The following is an 18,478-nucleotide window of genomic DNA, read 5'->3' on the forward strand; positions in this document are numbered from 1 at the left end:
CATAACCTTTTTACCTGCGTTATACTACCACAAATAGTTTCTTCTGATGTAAGTAACATCTGAATAAAAATTTAGTTTATGTGCACAAGCTGGGAAGCCAAATGACCCCTAAGCCCACAGGCAAGACATCCCGGGGAGAGCAATGGACCAGTATCTCTCCGATGGCAGTTTCTACAAGAATCATAAGGAATGTGGTCTCTTAGTGGCTATCACGAAGCTATCTGAGAAGAGAAGAGGCTATTTCCTATATAAAACTCACGGCTACAGAAGCTAAAATTCTATCTATAGAAGGGCTATCAGGAAACCACCTTGTGACTATGAAATAGTGTCTAGGCAAAGGTAAGGGAAGGGTATTTGTTTAGCTAAACTGTCTTTAATTCATCCTAGTCGAGAAGTGAAACAAAACAAGAAAGTTGTATTTATGGCAGGGATGGACAAGACCAAAGTAAAACTCCAGAAAATGATGAGAATATAATTTTTCTATTATTTTCTGGGAGATGTAAAGCTTTGAATTACACTATCTCCTCAAGACATTGAAAATAATCCGAAATCCCAAAATACTGAGATAAACAAGAGGTTGAATGAAATTTCCAAAAAGAATAATAAAAGAGTCCAATAAGCAAGCAAAGAAGAAAATAATTAGTGTTCATGGTCTCAAGGAATGAGTTAGAAGGCTAGTGGGGTGTTCTCGTTAGGTCGCATGTAGAATACGAGTAATTCCATACAGTGTGCCTTGCATCATATCAAGTTACACGGGAAGCACAGTTTACTCACAAAACCATATGAAAATATGCTTCACTGTAAAACAAAACCATTTTCTTTCCCAAGCAACATAAATTCCCTTTTACTTTCATTTAATTTTAATTGCTTAAATGCCATCCATTCCTTTGCTAAGGAGATTTGTTTAGATTTCCATTTGTATCATCGATGTCGTTTATGGAGAATTAAAATTAAATGTCATTCGCAATAGTTTGAATTTCACCTTATGTCTGTAGTACTACATTTGTTTCCAATACGGCCTGGAGTTGAGATAAAAACTGAAGAAATTACCTTGAAAACTCAGAGAGCTTTTAACTACAAGTCACACAAACTTAAGGACACCGAAATAAAGTAAGTGTTGGGGAAAAGTATGCCCAGCCAGAGTGAGGTTACTGAGAAAACGTCAGTGGAGGTATCTGCAGACCATTGGCTTTATATTATATGGTGTAAAGATCATGTTAAGAGTAATGATTGAAAATTCTACGACAAAATAATCGGAGGTGTGCAAGGGATACTCAGCTACATCTTAATAAAAGTATGTTACAAGAATAACAAGTGTGATAGTCGGGATGATATTCGGCAATGTCTTCCTAAAGTGTTTTACATTGATCTGAATTGATTGGACTGTGACAGATGAAATGTAGGTGTAAACAACTGAGATAAAAGATAATTTTGCCATCGCATTTATATCAAATTAAATATCTGAGCATATGTGAAGTAAAATATAGATATTTTTGACATAAAAGCCTTCATATTATCGGCCAATCCAACGAGATCCTTTTATTTATATAAAGTTATGCTTTAGCAGGTTACCCTGGTATGCTTCATTTAGACAGATTATGTGTTCAGTTCTTAATTTTTAAAAAGTTTTCAAAAGACTATTTTGATCTTTTCACGGCTGCAAAGAATTTTTATTTAACTGTCCTAGTCTTTATCATATAAACTGTTATGAAAAGATTGATTTCTTATTAACAATCCTCACAGAGTTGACAAGCAAATTAACTTGCAACCAATTCATGTGAGAATCAATACTTACCGTTGGCCATTTAAGATTGCAGTGTTATTCGGCCCCGAAACCGAAAGTCCGGTTTTTAAGTTATTGTTTTTCAGCCGTAGAAACCGACGACCCCGTCCAAAATGGCAGATAGAGGTAATTCCTTTTAATTATTAAACACAATTCTAAATATGTTTTAATTTGCTGAACCTATTATTTTCTTGCCACTAATTAGTATAGCTGCCAGGCAGCAGTGTATTTTAAATGACCATAGCCTACGATAAATAGCTAACTAGGCAAGGCCACTTGTTTATCCTAATCTTAGCCGCATTTAGGTAAACTCAGACTAAATTTAGGTAGGTAGCCTATATCTGGAAGACAATTTTCTCATTATTATGCAGCCCCAGAGGGTGCTCTAGGCCCTTCTTCCAGTAGGCTAGCCATTTGGATTACCTAGGCCTCTAAAGCACCTAGCCTATCCCTTACCTACAAGGCAGCCTACCGGTTGGGCACAAGTTTACCTACTAATTTACGGTCATAACCGGGTAATTCTAGGCAATAGGTAGTAGGTAGTAACTCCGTTTCCGCGAATACGACACCCACTAGGAATTGGGGCGTCAAATGTAGGTAGCCTATTCATCGTGTGTAGTAGTACTATACTCTGTTTTTTTTCATCTGTCCATCCGCCTGTGGTGTTTTTGTATGGTAACACTGCGTCCCGGGCTTTAGATATAGTTACATTCAACGATAATAATAATATCCTATTTCGAATATTAACGGTGTAATTCGCATTCAGTAAATTATTAAAACACTTTTCAGTTGCAAATGTACACCCAGATATCCTTTTATCTAACCTAACACTTACACACAGCGTAACTATTTACCGGGACGCAGTGTTACCATACACAAACACCATTGGCGGATGGACAGATGAAAAAAAACGGAGTATAGGCTAGGTACTAGCCCCAGGGGGCCCAATTAATTAGCACAGTTGACCTCCATAAAATAACGATAAATTCTCAATAAGCAACCCAAATACTATAGGAACCTGTAATTTCCAAAGAACTACATTTACCCATAGGTAGTCTAGCCAAATCCATTGGGTTTTTGTAGTAAGAGTGCTGCTTAGCTAGGTAATTGCCCACGTCTTGTTCTGTTATGCATAGCTACTAGGGTAAACAACCGAGTGGACTGGCCAACTCACCAACTACCGCGGTTTTGGCCACCCTCCGAAAAAGTACTTTAACACGTCCTGACACTGGAGATGGTCATCAGTCACGAGTTGTTGGTGGTGACAGCAGGAGCTCAAGCCCTCTACACTCCTTTCGAAGTAAATATTTTCTCCAAAATTAGAAATTAAGGCCCTATTTTAAGATTTAAACAGAGGGTAATGAAAAGTGTGGCCAACACAGTGCACACTATCCCAAAACGCTTGTGAAATTTTGACTTACGATTAAAACACTTGTACCCATACCTAGATGCTGGGGAACTTTCATCACAACAATTGTGAACCCGACCTCTAACCAGTACTTATCTAAGGGAACTACAGCATTCTTTGCGGCGTTTTGCGCTCTTCAATTATTTATCAATGTTGTCAATTGGTATGAGTTTACTTCAAACTGAGTATAAGACTTACACAAAACCGGGGAAATAAGTGAAATTAGCGTATCTATTCATAGTATATATACATATTACAGCAATTTTATCATTACTGCATTACTATGACAACTAGAATTCATGGAAACGGTTTGTAAATGCATCGGCGTATGTGTGAAGCTCCACTGGATTGGCAACAATGAGCCTTTTTGCTGTCGTCTGCTCGTACTAAAGAAATATCTGTAATTTTTTGTGGTTAATTTGGTTGCAAAAAAGGGATATACTATAATAGACATGAATTAAATAAAAATTTTGAAGTAACAAAGTACTAAAGTTAAACTAAATAATGAGTAAAGTAAACAATTAAGGGAATAAAGCTTTGCACCTCATAAACAGTTTAGTCATCTGCTGCTCGTAACTGTGTTTGTGGAGTGAGTGCTTAGGAACTAGGAACAGCAATGTGGTTCAAGTGCAATTTGGAGTGAATTAAGACCAAAATGTGTATAATTACAATCAAATAAGCACTGTAGTGTTTCAGTTGTGGTGGCAGTAAGGATAAAACCACCAATTACAAGGTAAAAATGAATTCAGTTCAAACCATGACCCCGGGAATAAAAAGTTTCATACTTTCGCTAACATAGGCAAGAAAATGTTGTTTTATTGTGCTGATTACAACTGCAATCTTGAGTAAGATCAATAAACGTTACAGATATAGGCTAACATTGTTCAAACGAGTGCTGGGAAGGATGGTGGATTGTCTGTGGTTAGAACAGCCAGTCACGCGACTGCCGCCATATTGGATTTCAAAACTGCCTTGAAAACATATTTTGCAAAGAGGTCACTTGCTTATTTTAGTTTGTATGGGGCTTTCATATATCACATTATGTTGACAAAACTTCAGTCTTTTGAATGGTATGCTTAAAGTTGTGATTGTATTCTTGTTTCACCAATTAAATATCGAGTGAATAAGGCCTGGCCAGCGCGATGACAATAGATCGTCTGCGGTTGTTTACTCTATAGTTTCATTTAGGTATACCTAGCTAAGGTGGTGTTAGGCTAGATAGTTTACATTCATACCTATCATGTTTACTCTAGGCAATTTGGGTTTCTGCACTGTTTAGAAAAGTGTACATAGCCTAATAAGCTAGGGCCTAAAATGCTTGCCAAAATATATTGCAAATTTACAGTTGCATAGATATATTTCCCATAATTTAACATGGGGCAGGTACCAAACATGCAAGTGTGGCTGGTATTAAGATAAACATTTACAGTTTAGGCTACCTAGTTGCTGGTACAGTGGAACCAGGCTGTGTCAGGTCATGATTGTGTGGGTTGATCAAGGTGTGGAACCCTAGGTTAAGGTTAGTAATGTTAGGTTGTGTTCCTGCTTACCTAGCTAGGCTGTGTCTGTGATCTGCTTCTAGGAAGGTGGCCACAACTTTTGGAAAGGTATGCTAGGCTGTACTAGGCTAGGTATGTATCAGCAGTACTAAATAAAGAAAAACATAAAATAGCTTACAGTACAGTTGTAAATGTAAAATGTCAGTGCTTTTTCCAAGGAATTGAGGGAGAACGAGCTCAGAACCTGTTAACAAATGGATTTTTTTTTATTTCTCCTTGTTATATAGGTAATAAGTTAATTAAAAATGCAGCCTAGTACATAGGCTAACATATTCTTATAGTTCTTACAGGAATATGAACCTAGATTTTGTTCATGAAACTTACCTGACAGATATATATATAGCTGTATTCTCCGAAGTCCGACAGAATTTCAAAATTCGCGGCACACGCAGTGGGCGGCCAGGTGGTGGTACCCATTCCCGCCGCTGGGTAGGCGGATATCAGGAACTATTCCCATTTTTTTTTCTGTCGCCGGTCGGTAAACAACTGTTTACAGACCTCCGCCTAGGATTTTGAAACTTCATTAGCCGCTTAAGTATCCTAATTATTCTTACGATTATTGACTTGGATTTGTGGCTAGGCATACGCTATCGTAAATTTTTCATTGCATTTGATGTCTGAGGCTAGTTAGCCTAGTTTCAGATTTTGTTGTCTGCATGGGGGATGGTGAAGCTACCGGAACTTTCGGTAGACACTCGCTTAGTGTATATGGCGTTTACTTGTTTTCTTTGCATAAGTTCAATGTAATTAGTGTAATGTGTGACTGATTACGGAAGAAGTAGGATTCATGTACGCATTTTAGAGCGTGTTAGAATCAGGAGTTTTCCTCCACAGTAAACAGAAGTTAGAAATAATGAACCTTCTAACCTCCTGTAGATTTTATTTTGCCTAACCCTGTGGTATGGCTTACGGGCCTAGAAGAAGTGTCTGCTAGAGGATTACATCAAGTAATCTTAGACTAAAGTGCTCGCTCTCCAATCAGTGTTGTGAAGTGTAGTGCCCCTTGTGTTGTGGAGGGGGCGTCAGATCGGCCCCATAATGCCTCTAGGCCTGGACCTCTGTCGGACTCCCAGGACTCAGGGAGAGGGCATGTCGAAAGCCGCAAGAGGGTTACGGGGGCTCCCCACCGATCTGGCGTCCCTTCGGCAGAACCTGTTGACGCTTCCCAGGCTGCTAAAGATCGTGCACGCGCACGAATCTTGAAGGATTGCTTCTCGTCCTCCGAGGCGTCCTCCCCGCGCAAGGGTTGGAGCTCTCGGAAGGACTCGCGCCCTCTCTAAAAGAAGCTTTTATAGAAGAGGACGCTTCAACGTCCTCTCTCTCGTTAGGAGGGAACGTCAGATCGGCCCCATAACGCCTCTAGGCCTAGACCTCTGTCGGACTCCCAGAAACCAGGGAGAGGGCATGTCAAAAGCCGAAGGAGGGTTACGGGTTTTTCATGCTGATCTGGCTTCCTTTCGGCAGGTCCTGTTGTCGCTTCCCAGGCTGCCGAAGATCGAGCACGTGCACGAAGCTTCAAGGGTTGTTTCTCGGCCTCCGAGGCATCCTCCCCACACAGGGGTTGGGGCTCTCGGAAGGACTCGCACCCCCTAAAGAAGCTTTAGAGAAGAGGACGCTTCACGTCCTCTCTCTCGTCACGAGAGGATGAGGAGTAAAGAGACCACATTTACCCTTTTAGAAGAATGCACTGGCTCTTTTTCTAAGGGACATTTAAGGAGGCTCATTCATCTTGCCAGAAGAGTGATTTGAGCCTCCTGCGAGTGAACGCTCATGTATATATCATTTATACATTATTAGGAGGCTCATTCATCTTTCCAGAAGAGTGATTTGAGCCTCCTGCTGAGTGACCGCTCATGTATACATCATTTATACATTATTAAGGAGGCTCATTCATCTTGCCAGAAGAGTGATTTGAGCCCCCTGAGAGTGAACGCTCATGTATACATCATTTATACATTATTAAGAGCTCATTTCATCTTGCCACAATAAGAAAGTGATTTGAGCCTCCTGCGAGTGAACGCTCATGTATATGAACGCTCATGTATATATCACTTGTACATTATAAGGAGGAGTTCATTCATCTTGCCAGAAGAGTGATTTGAGCCTCCTGCGAGTGAACGCTCATGAAGTTAGAGCTGTTTCAACCTCGCTAGCATTCCAAAAGAATTTGGTAATCAAGGACATTCTTGATTCCACCTTTTGGAGGAGCAACTCAGTATTCGTCTCCTCTCCTCATGGCGCTCCGTATACGTTATGTAACGTTCGCTTTACTTCGAAAAGCAAGCTGATAAGTTTTTGACGGCCGGCAAGCTGCTTTGTCCACAGTCAAACAACTTATGTCTCTGGTCGGCATAAGAAGGGCAATTTAGACGTGAGGAAGCTTTTGGAGGTGCTCGACGTCCTATAAGTAGAGACATTCTCCAGGACGCTTCGGCAAGCACCTTGCGGAAGACGAAAGCCATACGTCTTCCTTTAGTGTTCACACTCTTCAGGAGCAGCGTGCGGCTCTCCATGGAGACTCGCATGAGGACGTCCCTTAAAAATATTCAACGTCATACGCAAAACGCGGTTCGTCATAACATTGAGATGTTGGCAAGGTCGCTCGCCAGGACGCCTCTTGGCGGGCCTTGCATGCATCAAGGCGCTCAACGAGTTCCTCTCTGAAACGTCGTTCAGAAGACTTGGTGTTCTCTGCTCAGACACGCTCGTAGCTAAGCAGGACGTTTTTTGAGGACGCTCAGCAGGACGCTTTTGAGGACGCTCGGCAGGACGCTTTTGAGGACGCTCGGCAGGACGCTTTTGAGGACGCTCGGCAGGACGCTTTTGAGGACGCTCAGCAGGACGCTTTCCAGGACGCTTTTGAGGACGCTTTTGTGCACATTCGCCAGGACGCTTCGGTGGAAGCTCGGCAGGACGCTTTGCGAGAGAAAAGACTTGTAGAAGGCGTTTTATTTGTTGTTCAGGACGTTTCTTAGGACGCTTGACGCTTTATAAACGCTCGTCAAGAGGAGGTTTTTTCAGGACTCTCCACAGGACATTCCTTTACAGAAATTTTTAAAAAGGATTCGGAGTTAGCGGAGAGACATACCCGAATTTTTTCTTCGATCCCTCTTTCCTCTTCATCGATTTCTCTGAGAATCGGGAAGATTATATACTCGGATTCCTGGGTGACTTTCCGTCATGTTAAAGGGTTTTCCCCTATTAGCAAAGTGCTAATAGTTTTGTCTAGTAAGGACGTTTTCCCCATTGTCAAGATACTAAACGTTTTGTCATTTAAGTGGGGGACCCCTCATAAATGGGGTAGTTCTCATTGACATAGATTTTAACGTTTTTATCGTTTAAGCGGATAAACTCATTAACAAATTTCGAAGAGCTCTCATTCATTTTCAGAGGCTCATCCGGGGAGTAAGAAAAAGACTTGTAGACTAGATCCAGGAAGTCTTATGTCCAATATCATAAGAACTTTGAACGGTCCTTTTCGATCCTCGGTTCTCTCTTGATGATCTCTATTCGAATATTACTCCCTTTTCTTGGCAAAGAGTCAAGGAGTTCTTTAAAAAGTCTCATTCATTAGAACGTGGACAGTCGTTTTCCTTTCTTTCTCTCTTCCTCGTCGAGGAAAGATGTAGTAGAGAATTCGATGTTCAAATTACTACAATACTTACGTAGTTTATCTTTGCGTCATTTTGCTAACGCATGGGTCAAGTCATATACGCATATAGTATTTACCTCTGCGGATAGAAGCCGAAAGAACTGTTGTTCTAATGTATTTATTTGACACTCCCTTCAACCTTCCAAGAGTTTTCGGAGTAAGAATAACTATTCAGGTATTGTTACGACAACACCAACTCAGATTCTGTATTTAGCGAATTTTGTTTCGTTTAAATATGCCTGCTTGAGAGTTTCCTTTTGCTCGATAATTTCATACCTATCCCTTCGTAAAAGGAGTAGCTGGCAACTCAGGCAGATAGTGCGAGACGATGAACAAGGCTGCTGTTACTGTGATGTGATCTACGCAGTACCGGCTAGCTCGGTGTCATGCGCGTTTGGTTGCGTCTCTCTGCAATACAATCATGGATTTTAGCCTCGGGTTGAGGAAATTTCTAGTAATCATGAATGAACATGCCTTCCGTTTACTTAGAAAATTTCAACAAGATATCTCTTATACTTGTTCGGTGCGGGTTTACCGCACGGTAACAGATTCTGTACGAACTAATCTACCGCGGCATAGCACTATAATAATGCTCTCCTGCTTATGCAAAGTGCAGCCTTATTTAGGGAAGGAAGCAGGCTGAGTGAGGGAATGGATGAGTTTGCTGGGGACCATTTCCGCTCGCTGGAGAAGCTTGTTTTCCCTGAATAAACAGCAATTGAGACCTCTACAATTTTTCCTCACGAAGAAATTGGAATAACATCAAAGATCTTGTAATAATTCTAATTTTCTCTCAACGGCTTGAGGATCACCTCGGGTGATAGCGAGAGGGTGCCAGACATCCGAACAGAGGAACAGATGTTCTGGCACATTGTCTGAAAGAATTGGAAGCCAAATTGGTCGGCTCTCCAGTTCCTCGAAGGGTGAGTTTGGATCGAGTGGCCCAAATCATCTCGGATAATTTCTCAGCTCTTTCATAGCTCAAGAACAGAGAATTGGTTATGGGCTTGGGCACGGAACGTAACGGTCCTCAAGAGGTTCGTTAAACTAGTGCACGTCCGTGCGGGTCTTCTCGATCGAAGGCAACAACTACTGACGTCTGAGTAATCCTCACTTAGAAGTATTTCGAAAGTGAGGAGAGACTGAGGGCGTCCTTTCGTTAAGTTTTTTCGTAATTTTGAAGACGAAGGAGCTTCCTCTTAAGTTGTTCCCTTATTCATGATCCTAGAGATTAGCTTTAGTCGCCACATGTTGGCCTCTAAGAGGTTGGATTCACAGAGGTCAGGTCATTCAGAGAATTGTCCAAAGACCCTTCCCGAGAGAATCGGTGTAATCTAACTTCGTCACTTAGTGAAGTATCTAATATCTCTCCTCTCTGAGTCTGAAGGCGTTCAGACTATCGAGAAGCGATAAGATCTTCTAGATTAATGGCAGTCTCTTGGCCAAGGCAAAGCAGTGCTGCCTATTTTCAGTGTTCAATCGGAGCGGGCCCCCGTTTCTGGATAGTGAAGGGAAATGACTGTTCCTCCAACTCGACCTCTGTGAATTTCTTTATGGTTCTATCTTTCCGTATGAAGTACGAGATAAGATAGAAGTCCTAACTATTGTAGAATATGCAAATATGTTGTTGACGGCCTCTAGGCTCAGAGATTCGGTTCTGTCAAACAACAAAGCTTCACGATCTTTGAGGTCTGGGGAGATCTTGAAATTCTCTGGATCGCAGGTTCCGGCATGGAACTTAGACGTAGTCTGAGTTTCTGATGCCAAAAGCATTTCGAACCTATCCTTTCTGCGAACTTAATACACGTGACCAGAAAGGCTAACATTCTAACCGCTCTAGCCACGGCAAAGAGGGTTAGTGAGCTTTTAGCTATCATCAGAGGTTTTAGCTTTAAAGGACATAATGCGGTCTGTCCTCTAAGCCTTCCGTTCTTGATAAGAACGAAAACCTGTCTAACCCTTGACCCGAAGGTTTGGAGACCAAGGGTATGGCACAAATTATTGGGCAAAGGCATTAGAGAGTCCTGTGCCCTGTCGGGTCTCTCAAGTTTTATCTTAATAAAACTATAGTAAGTCGAGGTCAACGGACAATCTGCGGTGTTCCGTAAAAGACCAGACTGGTTCATGTCCAAGAACACCCTGGCATTATAGTCAAGGAGTTCTTTTAAGAAGTCTCATTCATTATGTTTGCATAAAGATTTGAGATTTTTTCTTAATATGAATGCTCAAGAGGTGAGGGCGCGGCCTCGGAAGCATTTCAACAGAGCATGACACTCAGTAACATCCTGAGTGCCACGCTTTAGCGAAGCAACTCTGTGTTCGCTTCACACTCCCGACGGGATGTGAAGACGACATTTGAGATCTGTAAGTCGCTAGGACCATACATATCCGTAGATATATTATTGGGGGCAGCAAGCAACACGAATCCTATCCTATAGAAAAGGGATAGGTGTGCTTTTAACTTTGAAGGGTTGGTCGCTTGAGGCGCGTTCCTTTTCTTTAGCCTAGAAGTTATGGAACTAACTTTAATAGGTTAGGTCAGGTGGTGGTTTTAGCTTCGTTGCCCTCAGAAGTATGGTCATATGGTCTAGTCACATTGTGGTCACGCCCCTGTTGACAGATCATCTAGAGCGCACCAGCATTACAGGTCTCTACCTCGCTGGCAACTCTAGTAACGCAGAAGCAGACTTTAGTGACAGTAATCACGAAGTCGGCTATGCTAACAGGTGAGGAACCAAGATGTATATCATCAACTTAATTTAGTTTCCCAAAAATCCTATTCTGTCTCTTCCCCCACCTCCGAAGGTGGGATTCAGCTATATATATATCTGTCAGGTAAGTTTCATGAACAAAATGTTATTGTTATAATACAATTAAGTTTGTTCATACTTACCTGGCAGATATATATAATTAAAGTGCCCACCCACCTCCCCTCAGGAGACAGTGGCACTGATAAAATATGAATAGAAAATGGGAATAGTTCCTGATATCCGCCTCCCAGCGGCGGGAATGGGTACCACCACCTGGCCGCCCACTGCGTGTGCCGCGAATTTTGAAATTCTGTCGGACTTCGGAGAATACAGCTATATATATATCTGCCAGGTAAGTATGAACAAACTTAATTGTATTTATACAATAACATTTTCATAGATGGCATTTCTCATGCAAGGCATGCTTTTGCGGTCTTAGACTAACAAGAAAAACAAAATCTTATTGGGTAGGCCAATGAATCAAGCGACCTGAGTGCCTATTTTATCCACTGTGTTCACAGCCTTGATAGCACTGTTGTCAGTGTTCTCCCATTTTACACTTAAGATTTCTTTGTATCTGCCACATGTGAGCTATATTCTGGTGTTTCTGCTGAAAACCATTGCCCTTGTTTGTTGTGGAGTAAAAATTAGTGCTTCATATTCCGGCAATATGTTCTTGGGGAGCAAAACTGGTGAAAATGTGTTTTGCCTAATGATAATATCGTAGACTTTCTTTCATGAAGGAGAACCTCTTGTGAACGGTTTGAAGATTTTGTTTTTAGTAAAAGCTTATCTCATTCCTTGTGTATTCATATCATTACAATTAACTTTATTGCAGATAACCAGGGTAAAAAACTGCTATAAGCAAGGTGAAAAATGTTTTCTTGTGTTTATATCATAGGGTAGTAGGCCTTATGTAAGCCTTTTACATTATTAAAATTTGCTGAGAACTGAACCTTTCAAAGGTCCTAACAGGGTTTCCCCCTCTAATGAATAACCTTTAAGTATATTACTATATTTAAATCCCTCAGTAAAATGTTGAATTTTAAATGCGAATGAATATCGAAGTCAAGAAAACCTTCCTAATCGTTATACCAAACATTGTCAGTAAGCCATTTGGAGTCATTGGGGAGAGCATTGATCGGCAACAAGTAAGTCAAAATCACACAGAATGTTTTTGAACAAAGCTCGGTAGTTCTTGTGTGCTGTCTCCTAAACTAGCTGTGCAATATGTAAGAGTATAGTTTTTTGTTCATTTTAACATTACCGTATTCATCAAGAGTAAAAAAGGTCTCCAGTAAAGTCTTCATTTTGATAGCATACCAAGAATTTTTTGCTAGAGTTGTATTCACTCTGCTGTACTGATTTGCAGACTAACTTCCTGTGCAAGTGCAAGAAACAATAAATAAGAGTTGGTGACTAGGAGATAAGCCTCAAATTGGTGTGGTTTAGCTAGATAATCAATATAATTTGGATTTGTGGAGAAATACTCATGTGTATTATACAGAAATAGTTTATGAACTGTAAAAACTGTTGGGAAATTTTTGCTTCTTAAAATTTTTTTTTTCAGACACTGGTGGAGTTAAGGCCTTCCCCATTGAGGGACCATTCAAAAAGGAACGAGCTCGTGTTAGTGGTATGACAGATGCTGATCGGGCATATCGTAAGCAATGGCTGAAGGATCAGGTTAGTATGGTGTATAGTCTCTCGTTCTTGACTGAGACCTTGTTAGAAATATTGATTGTGCATTCCTTAAAACACTTCTTAAGCCCTTTCCATTCCTAAGAAGAATTTTGAGAAGGTAGTATAGTTTATTTGTGTTAAAAAATAGACTAATAGAAAATTGAGATCCTTGTCTTTTGAGTGAGGGGTGCTTTCTTGGGAGTTATACAGGCTGTGTTAATTTTTATTCCCTAGCCTCAAGAAAGTGTTGTTTCGTATTAAGAAAATACAAAGGACCACAAAATGCTCCTTTGTAAAAATGAAGGTTTATATTTGTGTAGGAACTATAGCAAATTTTAAAAGTAATACGTATATATTTTTCCTAACATACAAACTTGAAGTTCTTACATAAATAGCCTACCTCAGCCACCCCTTACTTTGGGACCTGGGCTGGAAGGCAAATAGGAAAGCTAACCAAGAGATAGGCAAGGGTTTTCCCTACCTTGTCAATAAGTTTGAATGGCTGTTTCAACTAGTGTTTGCATGCAAAATCCATGTGTAAAGAACTTCAGTTTTGTATGTTAGAAATAACACTGATTACTCTTAAAATTTGCTTTATTTTGCATACTTTAGATCAAGTACAAGTATTCGATATATTAGTATTTGCTTTACTGTCAAAAGATCAGTCTACTGAGGACAGTGACATTGATCGTGGTATCAGGATTTTCAGTCCGTGTGGTTGCAGTAAGAATGTGCTAATATTACAAATTTCTTTTATAAATGGATTGAGATATATCTGCCAAGATGGTTATTGTGGCAGTAATATTATAATGTCATGTTAATTTTACAAGTGTATTTTTCAGTACAGTAGTATGTATGAAATTTAATTGGTGATAAATTATTTTGCAGCTCTTGGCAGAAAGTGAACCAAAACCTGTCCCTGGATATTATGAAGCTCGCTACAACCCAATAAGAAGATTTTACCGCTGGCCTCTTGATACAATTTTTAAAGCTACAGTTCCAGCATTGGTAATTGTTAAATTTTCAAACCATTGCATTCCTTCAATAGATGATTAAAACTGTTTTAATTTCTGCTGTTCATTTTGATTTTATTGAAAATATTAGCAGTTAAATATCAAGGCTACACCTACCAAATTTTGCATAGAAGTCTTTATACTTATGCATTTTTTTTTCAAATACTTCCAATTTCCTTTTTCATTTAAATACAAATCCTCTGGATAAGTAGAAGTCTTTGTACTTTTGCAATTTTTTTTTCAAATGCTTCCAATTTCCTTTCTTATTTAAGTACAAATCCTCTGGATAATTCCTGTTAGAATAGAAATGTAACTCACTGATATGTTCAAAATACCTTGTTTTATATGGAAGGGGCAGTTCAGTCCTTTTAGTCTACTGCCTTTAACCTTTAAAGATTAAATTAAAAACTATTAAAATTTCAGTCAGTGTAATATGTAAAAAATTTTTAGAGACTTTTAGTACTTTCATTATTTTATAGATTTATTTTTCTCTGTTTGCAGGGTTATGAACGAGCTGCAAAATATCGTTGGTTTACTGGAAAGTTCTTAATGATATATGGTGCAGCAGTTGCAACATACTATTATTTCTCATATAATAAGAATGTAAGTACTGTACTGTAATTTTTATTTGGAAAAATCCCACTGCTTAACCATGGAACTTATCATACCTAAAGGAATAACAAACAGTTTTTTTGTTTTAGAATTGGTCACTCTTGTGTGACTTGTGAATATTAAATGAATAGCCCACATGTTGCAGTCCCCATATGAACAAACTGTAGAGAAACACTAAGAGTTCAACATTTTTTTTTTTTTTTTATTGAATATCCAGATTACAAACAAAGTCATCAAGTTTTGAAAACAAGTAGCTCAGAAATTTTCAGTTTCATAAGAAAGATATACAGTAATGCCTCACTCTTACGCGATTTCATTGGAATCAAACTAATTATCCTACACGAGTATTTCACAAACATGCGAATGCAAATGCAATATTTTCCAATCCTAGAAAAACCCTGCGAAGTGTATGTTAATTTCTTTATGGAATTTATAAGTTTTCAAGCTTTTGTGTAAATTGAATAACATTAGATAATAAAAATAATTCTCTCTCTCTCTCTCTCTCTCTCTCTCTTCTCTCCTCCCTCTCGTCTCTCTCTCTCTCTCTCTCTTCTCTCTCTCTCTCTCTCTCTCTCTCTCTCTCTCTCTCTCACTGAGATGAGAGAATTTTTATGGTACATTTAGTATGTACTATGTTTATTAATAGTATTTTCAAATAATAATAATAATATAACTGTAATTACAAAGTTCGTATGTGATAGTATTTTAAAGAAAAAACCTTTCCATTTCACTTTTAACCAAGAACAACTCTTTTGTCTTTCTCTTTCTTCTGAGATGAGAGAATTTTTATGGTGCATCTACTATATGGATATTTATATTTTCATGAGATGATAATAATAATAATAATATAAATTAAATTTTGAAGAAGCATAGTGACAGCATTCCTCTCTGTAACATGTAGACTCTTGTGTGTGTGTGCCTTCGAGATTCAATGCGGAAGTCCTCTGATGATCTGGTGGACTCCACAAAACTGCTTACATGCATGGAAGTAAAGGTTCATGATGTCATCTTGTGAGAGGAGTCTGCCAAAGATGGGTCATGCCCTCTCTTACATTGTTTGCCACCTAACCTAGTTCTTCTTGATTATTTTAAGGGAAGAGGGTAAGATGAAAGAATCATAGAATAACAGGTCTGGTAAAATTAAAAGTCACACTGTATGCCTAGACATGATTATAAAAATTACAAAGGAGCTTTGTCACCTTTTGACAAGTTGGAAGTTTCTGTTCTCAGGTCCAGGTGTGATGAACATATTAGGGAGAATAATTCACTCACTGATTTGTTGATTCCTAGCAATAGCTGTAACCCAATTGGTTTTGACGAACGTATAGCATAATTTTCACTTGCAAAGAGCACTAAACTTATTCAAGCTGATGTAACTTCAGACAAGGGTGAGCACTCTCTTCCTAGGTTTGTCAGCTGTACCTATACAGGAAAGAAGGAAGAGAACATTGGCTAAGAAGTTGAAAATCTTCCAACCACATTTTCTTAAAATGTTTATGCAATTATTGGACTCTTCAGTTATTGTCCTGAGCCAGACAATAATGGTGAGTCAAAAGACAAGGATAAACCATTCATGTCTGTGTAAAGGCAACTTACTGGCTGCTGTTAAGAATTTTATCAACAACTAAATTTAGAACTTGCTGAAGATGATGATGTACAGATCAACCTTTCAGTTTATGTAGCTACCTTTAAAGATAGTCTTTTGTGATTGCCAAGTTGCTTTTGGCCAGATTGTCTATTCATTTGTTGAAAGCCGAAGATGATATGGGCAAATATTTTGCCTTCTCCATAAATAAGTTGTCATTTAATTACAGACCGCTCATGCTTATTTATGAGATGAACATTACCTTCAGTCAATGTTGAACCTCCCACTGTAAGACATCTTTTAACTTTATGAAGTTATGAAGTAATTTTTAGCTAATGTGCTGAAATATCACTCTTTGAAAGCTTAATTGTTTTACTTGAGGTGCTTGAACCCAAAGAAGGAAATTCCATTTTCTTTCTGGCTTTTCTAAAATTCTTGTTTATTTTTGTGTGGGGAATAGGAAGTCATTGATTGTATTTAGGAGTGTACATTCTTCAGAGAGGTCTTATTTAGTTTCTGTTAGCTATCTTGGTGAACAACTAAAACCCATGGCACTAGTTATTGCATCTTGCTATGATGGTCACTTTAGCTGGCTTAGCCCCAGCATTAGCTCTGAAGATTTCTTATTAGGTGAGAGTGGTCATAAGGATGGTGTTCCTATATTTTTTCCAGTTATTTGGGTCACCTAGGTTGAAGTATGATTATAAGGGTTTACTAGCCCTCCATCAACATCAATGAGGTACTATTTGGGTAGATGAATGATTGATAAATTATATCAAAATGATGCAAATCTCTTTTCAAATTTATCCCAATGATGTACTTACCAAACATTCATAAAATTCATAAAACTCATCTGACCTCCCACCATATAGTGGGCAAAGAAAAGAATGACTGGAAAGTAAAAAGCTCTCTTAAGCTATCTGCAAGTGGGAGGGTAAAAAACAGACTGCTTATCAACCTAGTTTGTTATAACTTGGAAATTCAAACTTTGCCATGCCAGTTAAGTAATATTGAGATGAATAATTGGTAAGTATTGAAATAATTTTACTATGAAAATGTGTATATCTTTACCTTTTTATAGCTTATAGAACCTGAAGCTAAGATTGGTGCATTTCTTTCAGGATTGGACACGTAAAGGTGGATGGTATGTACTTAAGTCCCGAGAGAGTGTCACCACAGCTGATTCCAGATATCCCATGGTTTCTGACAGGAGGGAAGGAGCTGATTATGCTGACCGTGGATTTAAAGCCAGTCCTATTTAAAGAAATTCATATGTAGTTTCAGTTACTGGGAGCTGTTTCACCTTATTTACTGTATTATAGAAGTGTATAAATATAGAGTTTTATATCATACTAATCTTTCCTTATAAGAAATCTATCAAGTGGAGGAAAAATTATGAAGTAATGGAAGTGAATAGTATAACCCAGACACGACCTTGTATTAACATCCAGCATCATAGCAGGAAAAGAAATAAGAAAAGGGCATGGTTATACTACATTTATTAAATACTGTATATACAATTCAAATAGGTTTATGAAATAATATGTAAAGCAATCACAGAAATTATGAATATATACAGACCTGGATTTAGGACAAGGTATTGGGTTAAAAACTTTTCAAGAGTTAAACCTTCCCCACCACGTATGTGAAAATCTGTCATATGATTCACTGAGGAATAATAGTAGTTCGTTTTTGTAAGATTAGTGAAAAAGGAAAATCTGAAATTATGATGTGAAGCTGTGAGCTGGAGTTTCTTTCACAACTAAATTTCAATTGTATCTGCTATGAAAAAAGGAAATTCTCTCCCTCCAATACTCGCATACTTGTTTCTGAAGTAGTATTCCTGTAAAGTTGAAGTGTTTATTATTTTTGTATGAGGTAGCTCTCTCAGGCAAAAACAATAATAATCCATACAGCTTCATAGGAAAATAATGCCAGTGAGTACAGAAGATTACACAAGGAGAGAGTTTTTGTTTCATTTAAAATATAATTGAAAAGAGTTATGAGAGCCAAAGACTTTACTTCAATTATTTTTTTCATTTAGTGGTTAGTTGCGTCTTATTAATTTCAGTGATTACAACAATAGTCTGACAGAAGGCGTGTTTCATTGAGAAAAATTTAAATAGTTCTATGTGGCCTCACTGGGGAGATTATAGCAATAAAAAAAGAACAATTAGATATGAAAAAAGCAAGTTTTGTTCGCAACTCAAACTTGTGTCAAAGTATACATTGCAAAATTTTATTGATGAGAAGGTTGTTAGTCACTGACACAAACCTTTAAGAATAGTCCAGTAGCAAATGAATAAATTGTTTCACTAAATGCATTTTCCCGTTATATCACTGTTATTACTTGATTCTGAGTAGAATCTGGTGTAGCTGTATCCTGGAGTAAGATTGGGGAGGTCAAAGTGCCATCAGTGCACCTCATATGGT

The 18,478-nt window shown here is 38.6% G+C and overlaps 1 protein-coding gene across 1 annotated transcript; it reads left to right on the plus strand.

Annotated features, from left to right (window-relative positions):
* The first annotated feature begins 1,774 nt into the window (after window positions 1-1,774).
* Window positions 1,775-17,397, plus strand: LOC135214826 (uncharacterized). Its single transcript, XM_064249212.1, has 5 exons — window positions 1,775-1,909; window positions 12,723-12,838; window positions 13,724-13,843; window positions 14,350-14,451; window positions 17,167-17,397. Exons 1-5 carry the CDS (start codon window positions 1,897-1,899, stop codon window positions 17,305-17,307), a joined length of 492 nt encoding a protein of 163 aa, XP_064105282.1. The 5' UTR covers window positions 1,775-1,896; the 3' UTR covers window positions 17,308-17,397.
* Window positions 17,398-18,478: the final 1,081 nt, after the last annotated feature.

Source organism: Macrobrachium nipponense, chromosome 46 (genome assembly GCF_015104395.2).
Source record: "Macrobrachium nipponense isolate FS-2020 chromosome 46, ASM1510439v2, whole genome shotgun sequence".
NCBI classification, from domain to species: Eukaryota; Metazoa; Arthropoda; class Malacostraca; order Decapoda; family Palaemonidae; genus Macrobrachium; species Macrobrachium nipponense.

Excerpts from the sequence above, each read along its gene's own strand:
- LOC135214826 (XM_064249212.1), top strand. Across the intron at positions 13,844-14,349 it reads AAGCTACAGTTCCAGCATTG|GGTTATGAACGAGCTGCAAA; the intron begins GTAATTGTTAAA and ends CTCTGTTTGCAG. Across the intron at positions 14,452-17,166 it reads ATTTCTCATATAATAAGAAT|GATTGGACACGTAAAGGTGG; the intron begins GTAAGTACTGTA and ends CATTTCTTTCAG.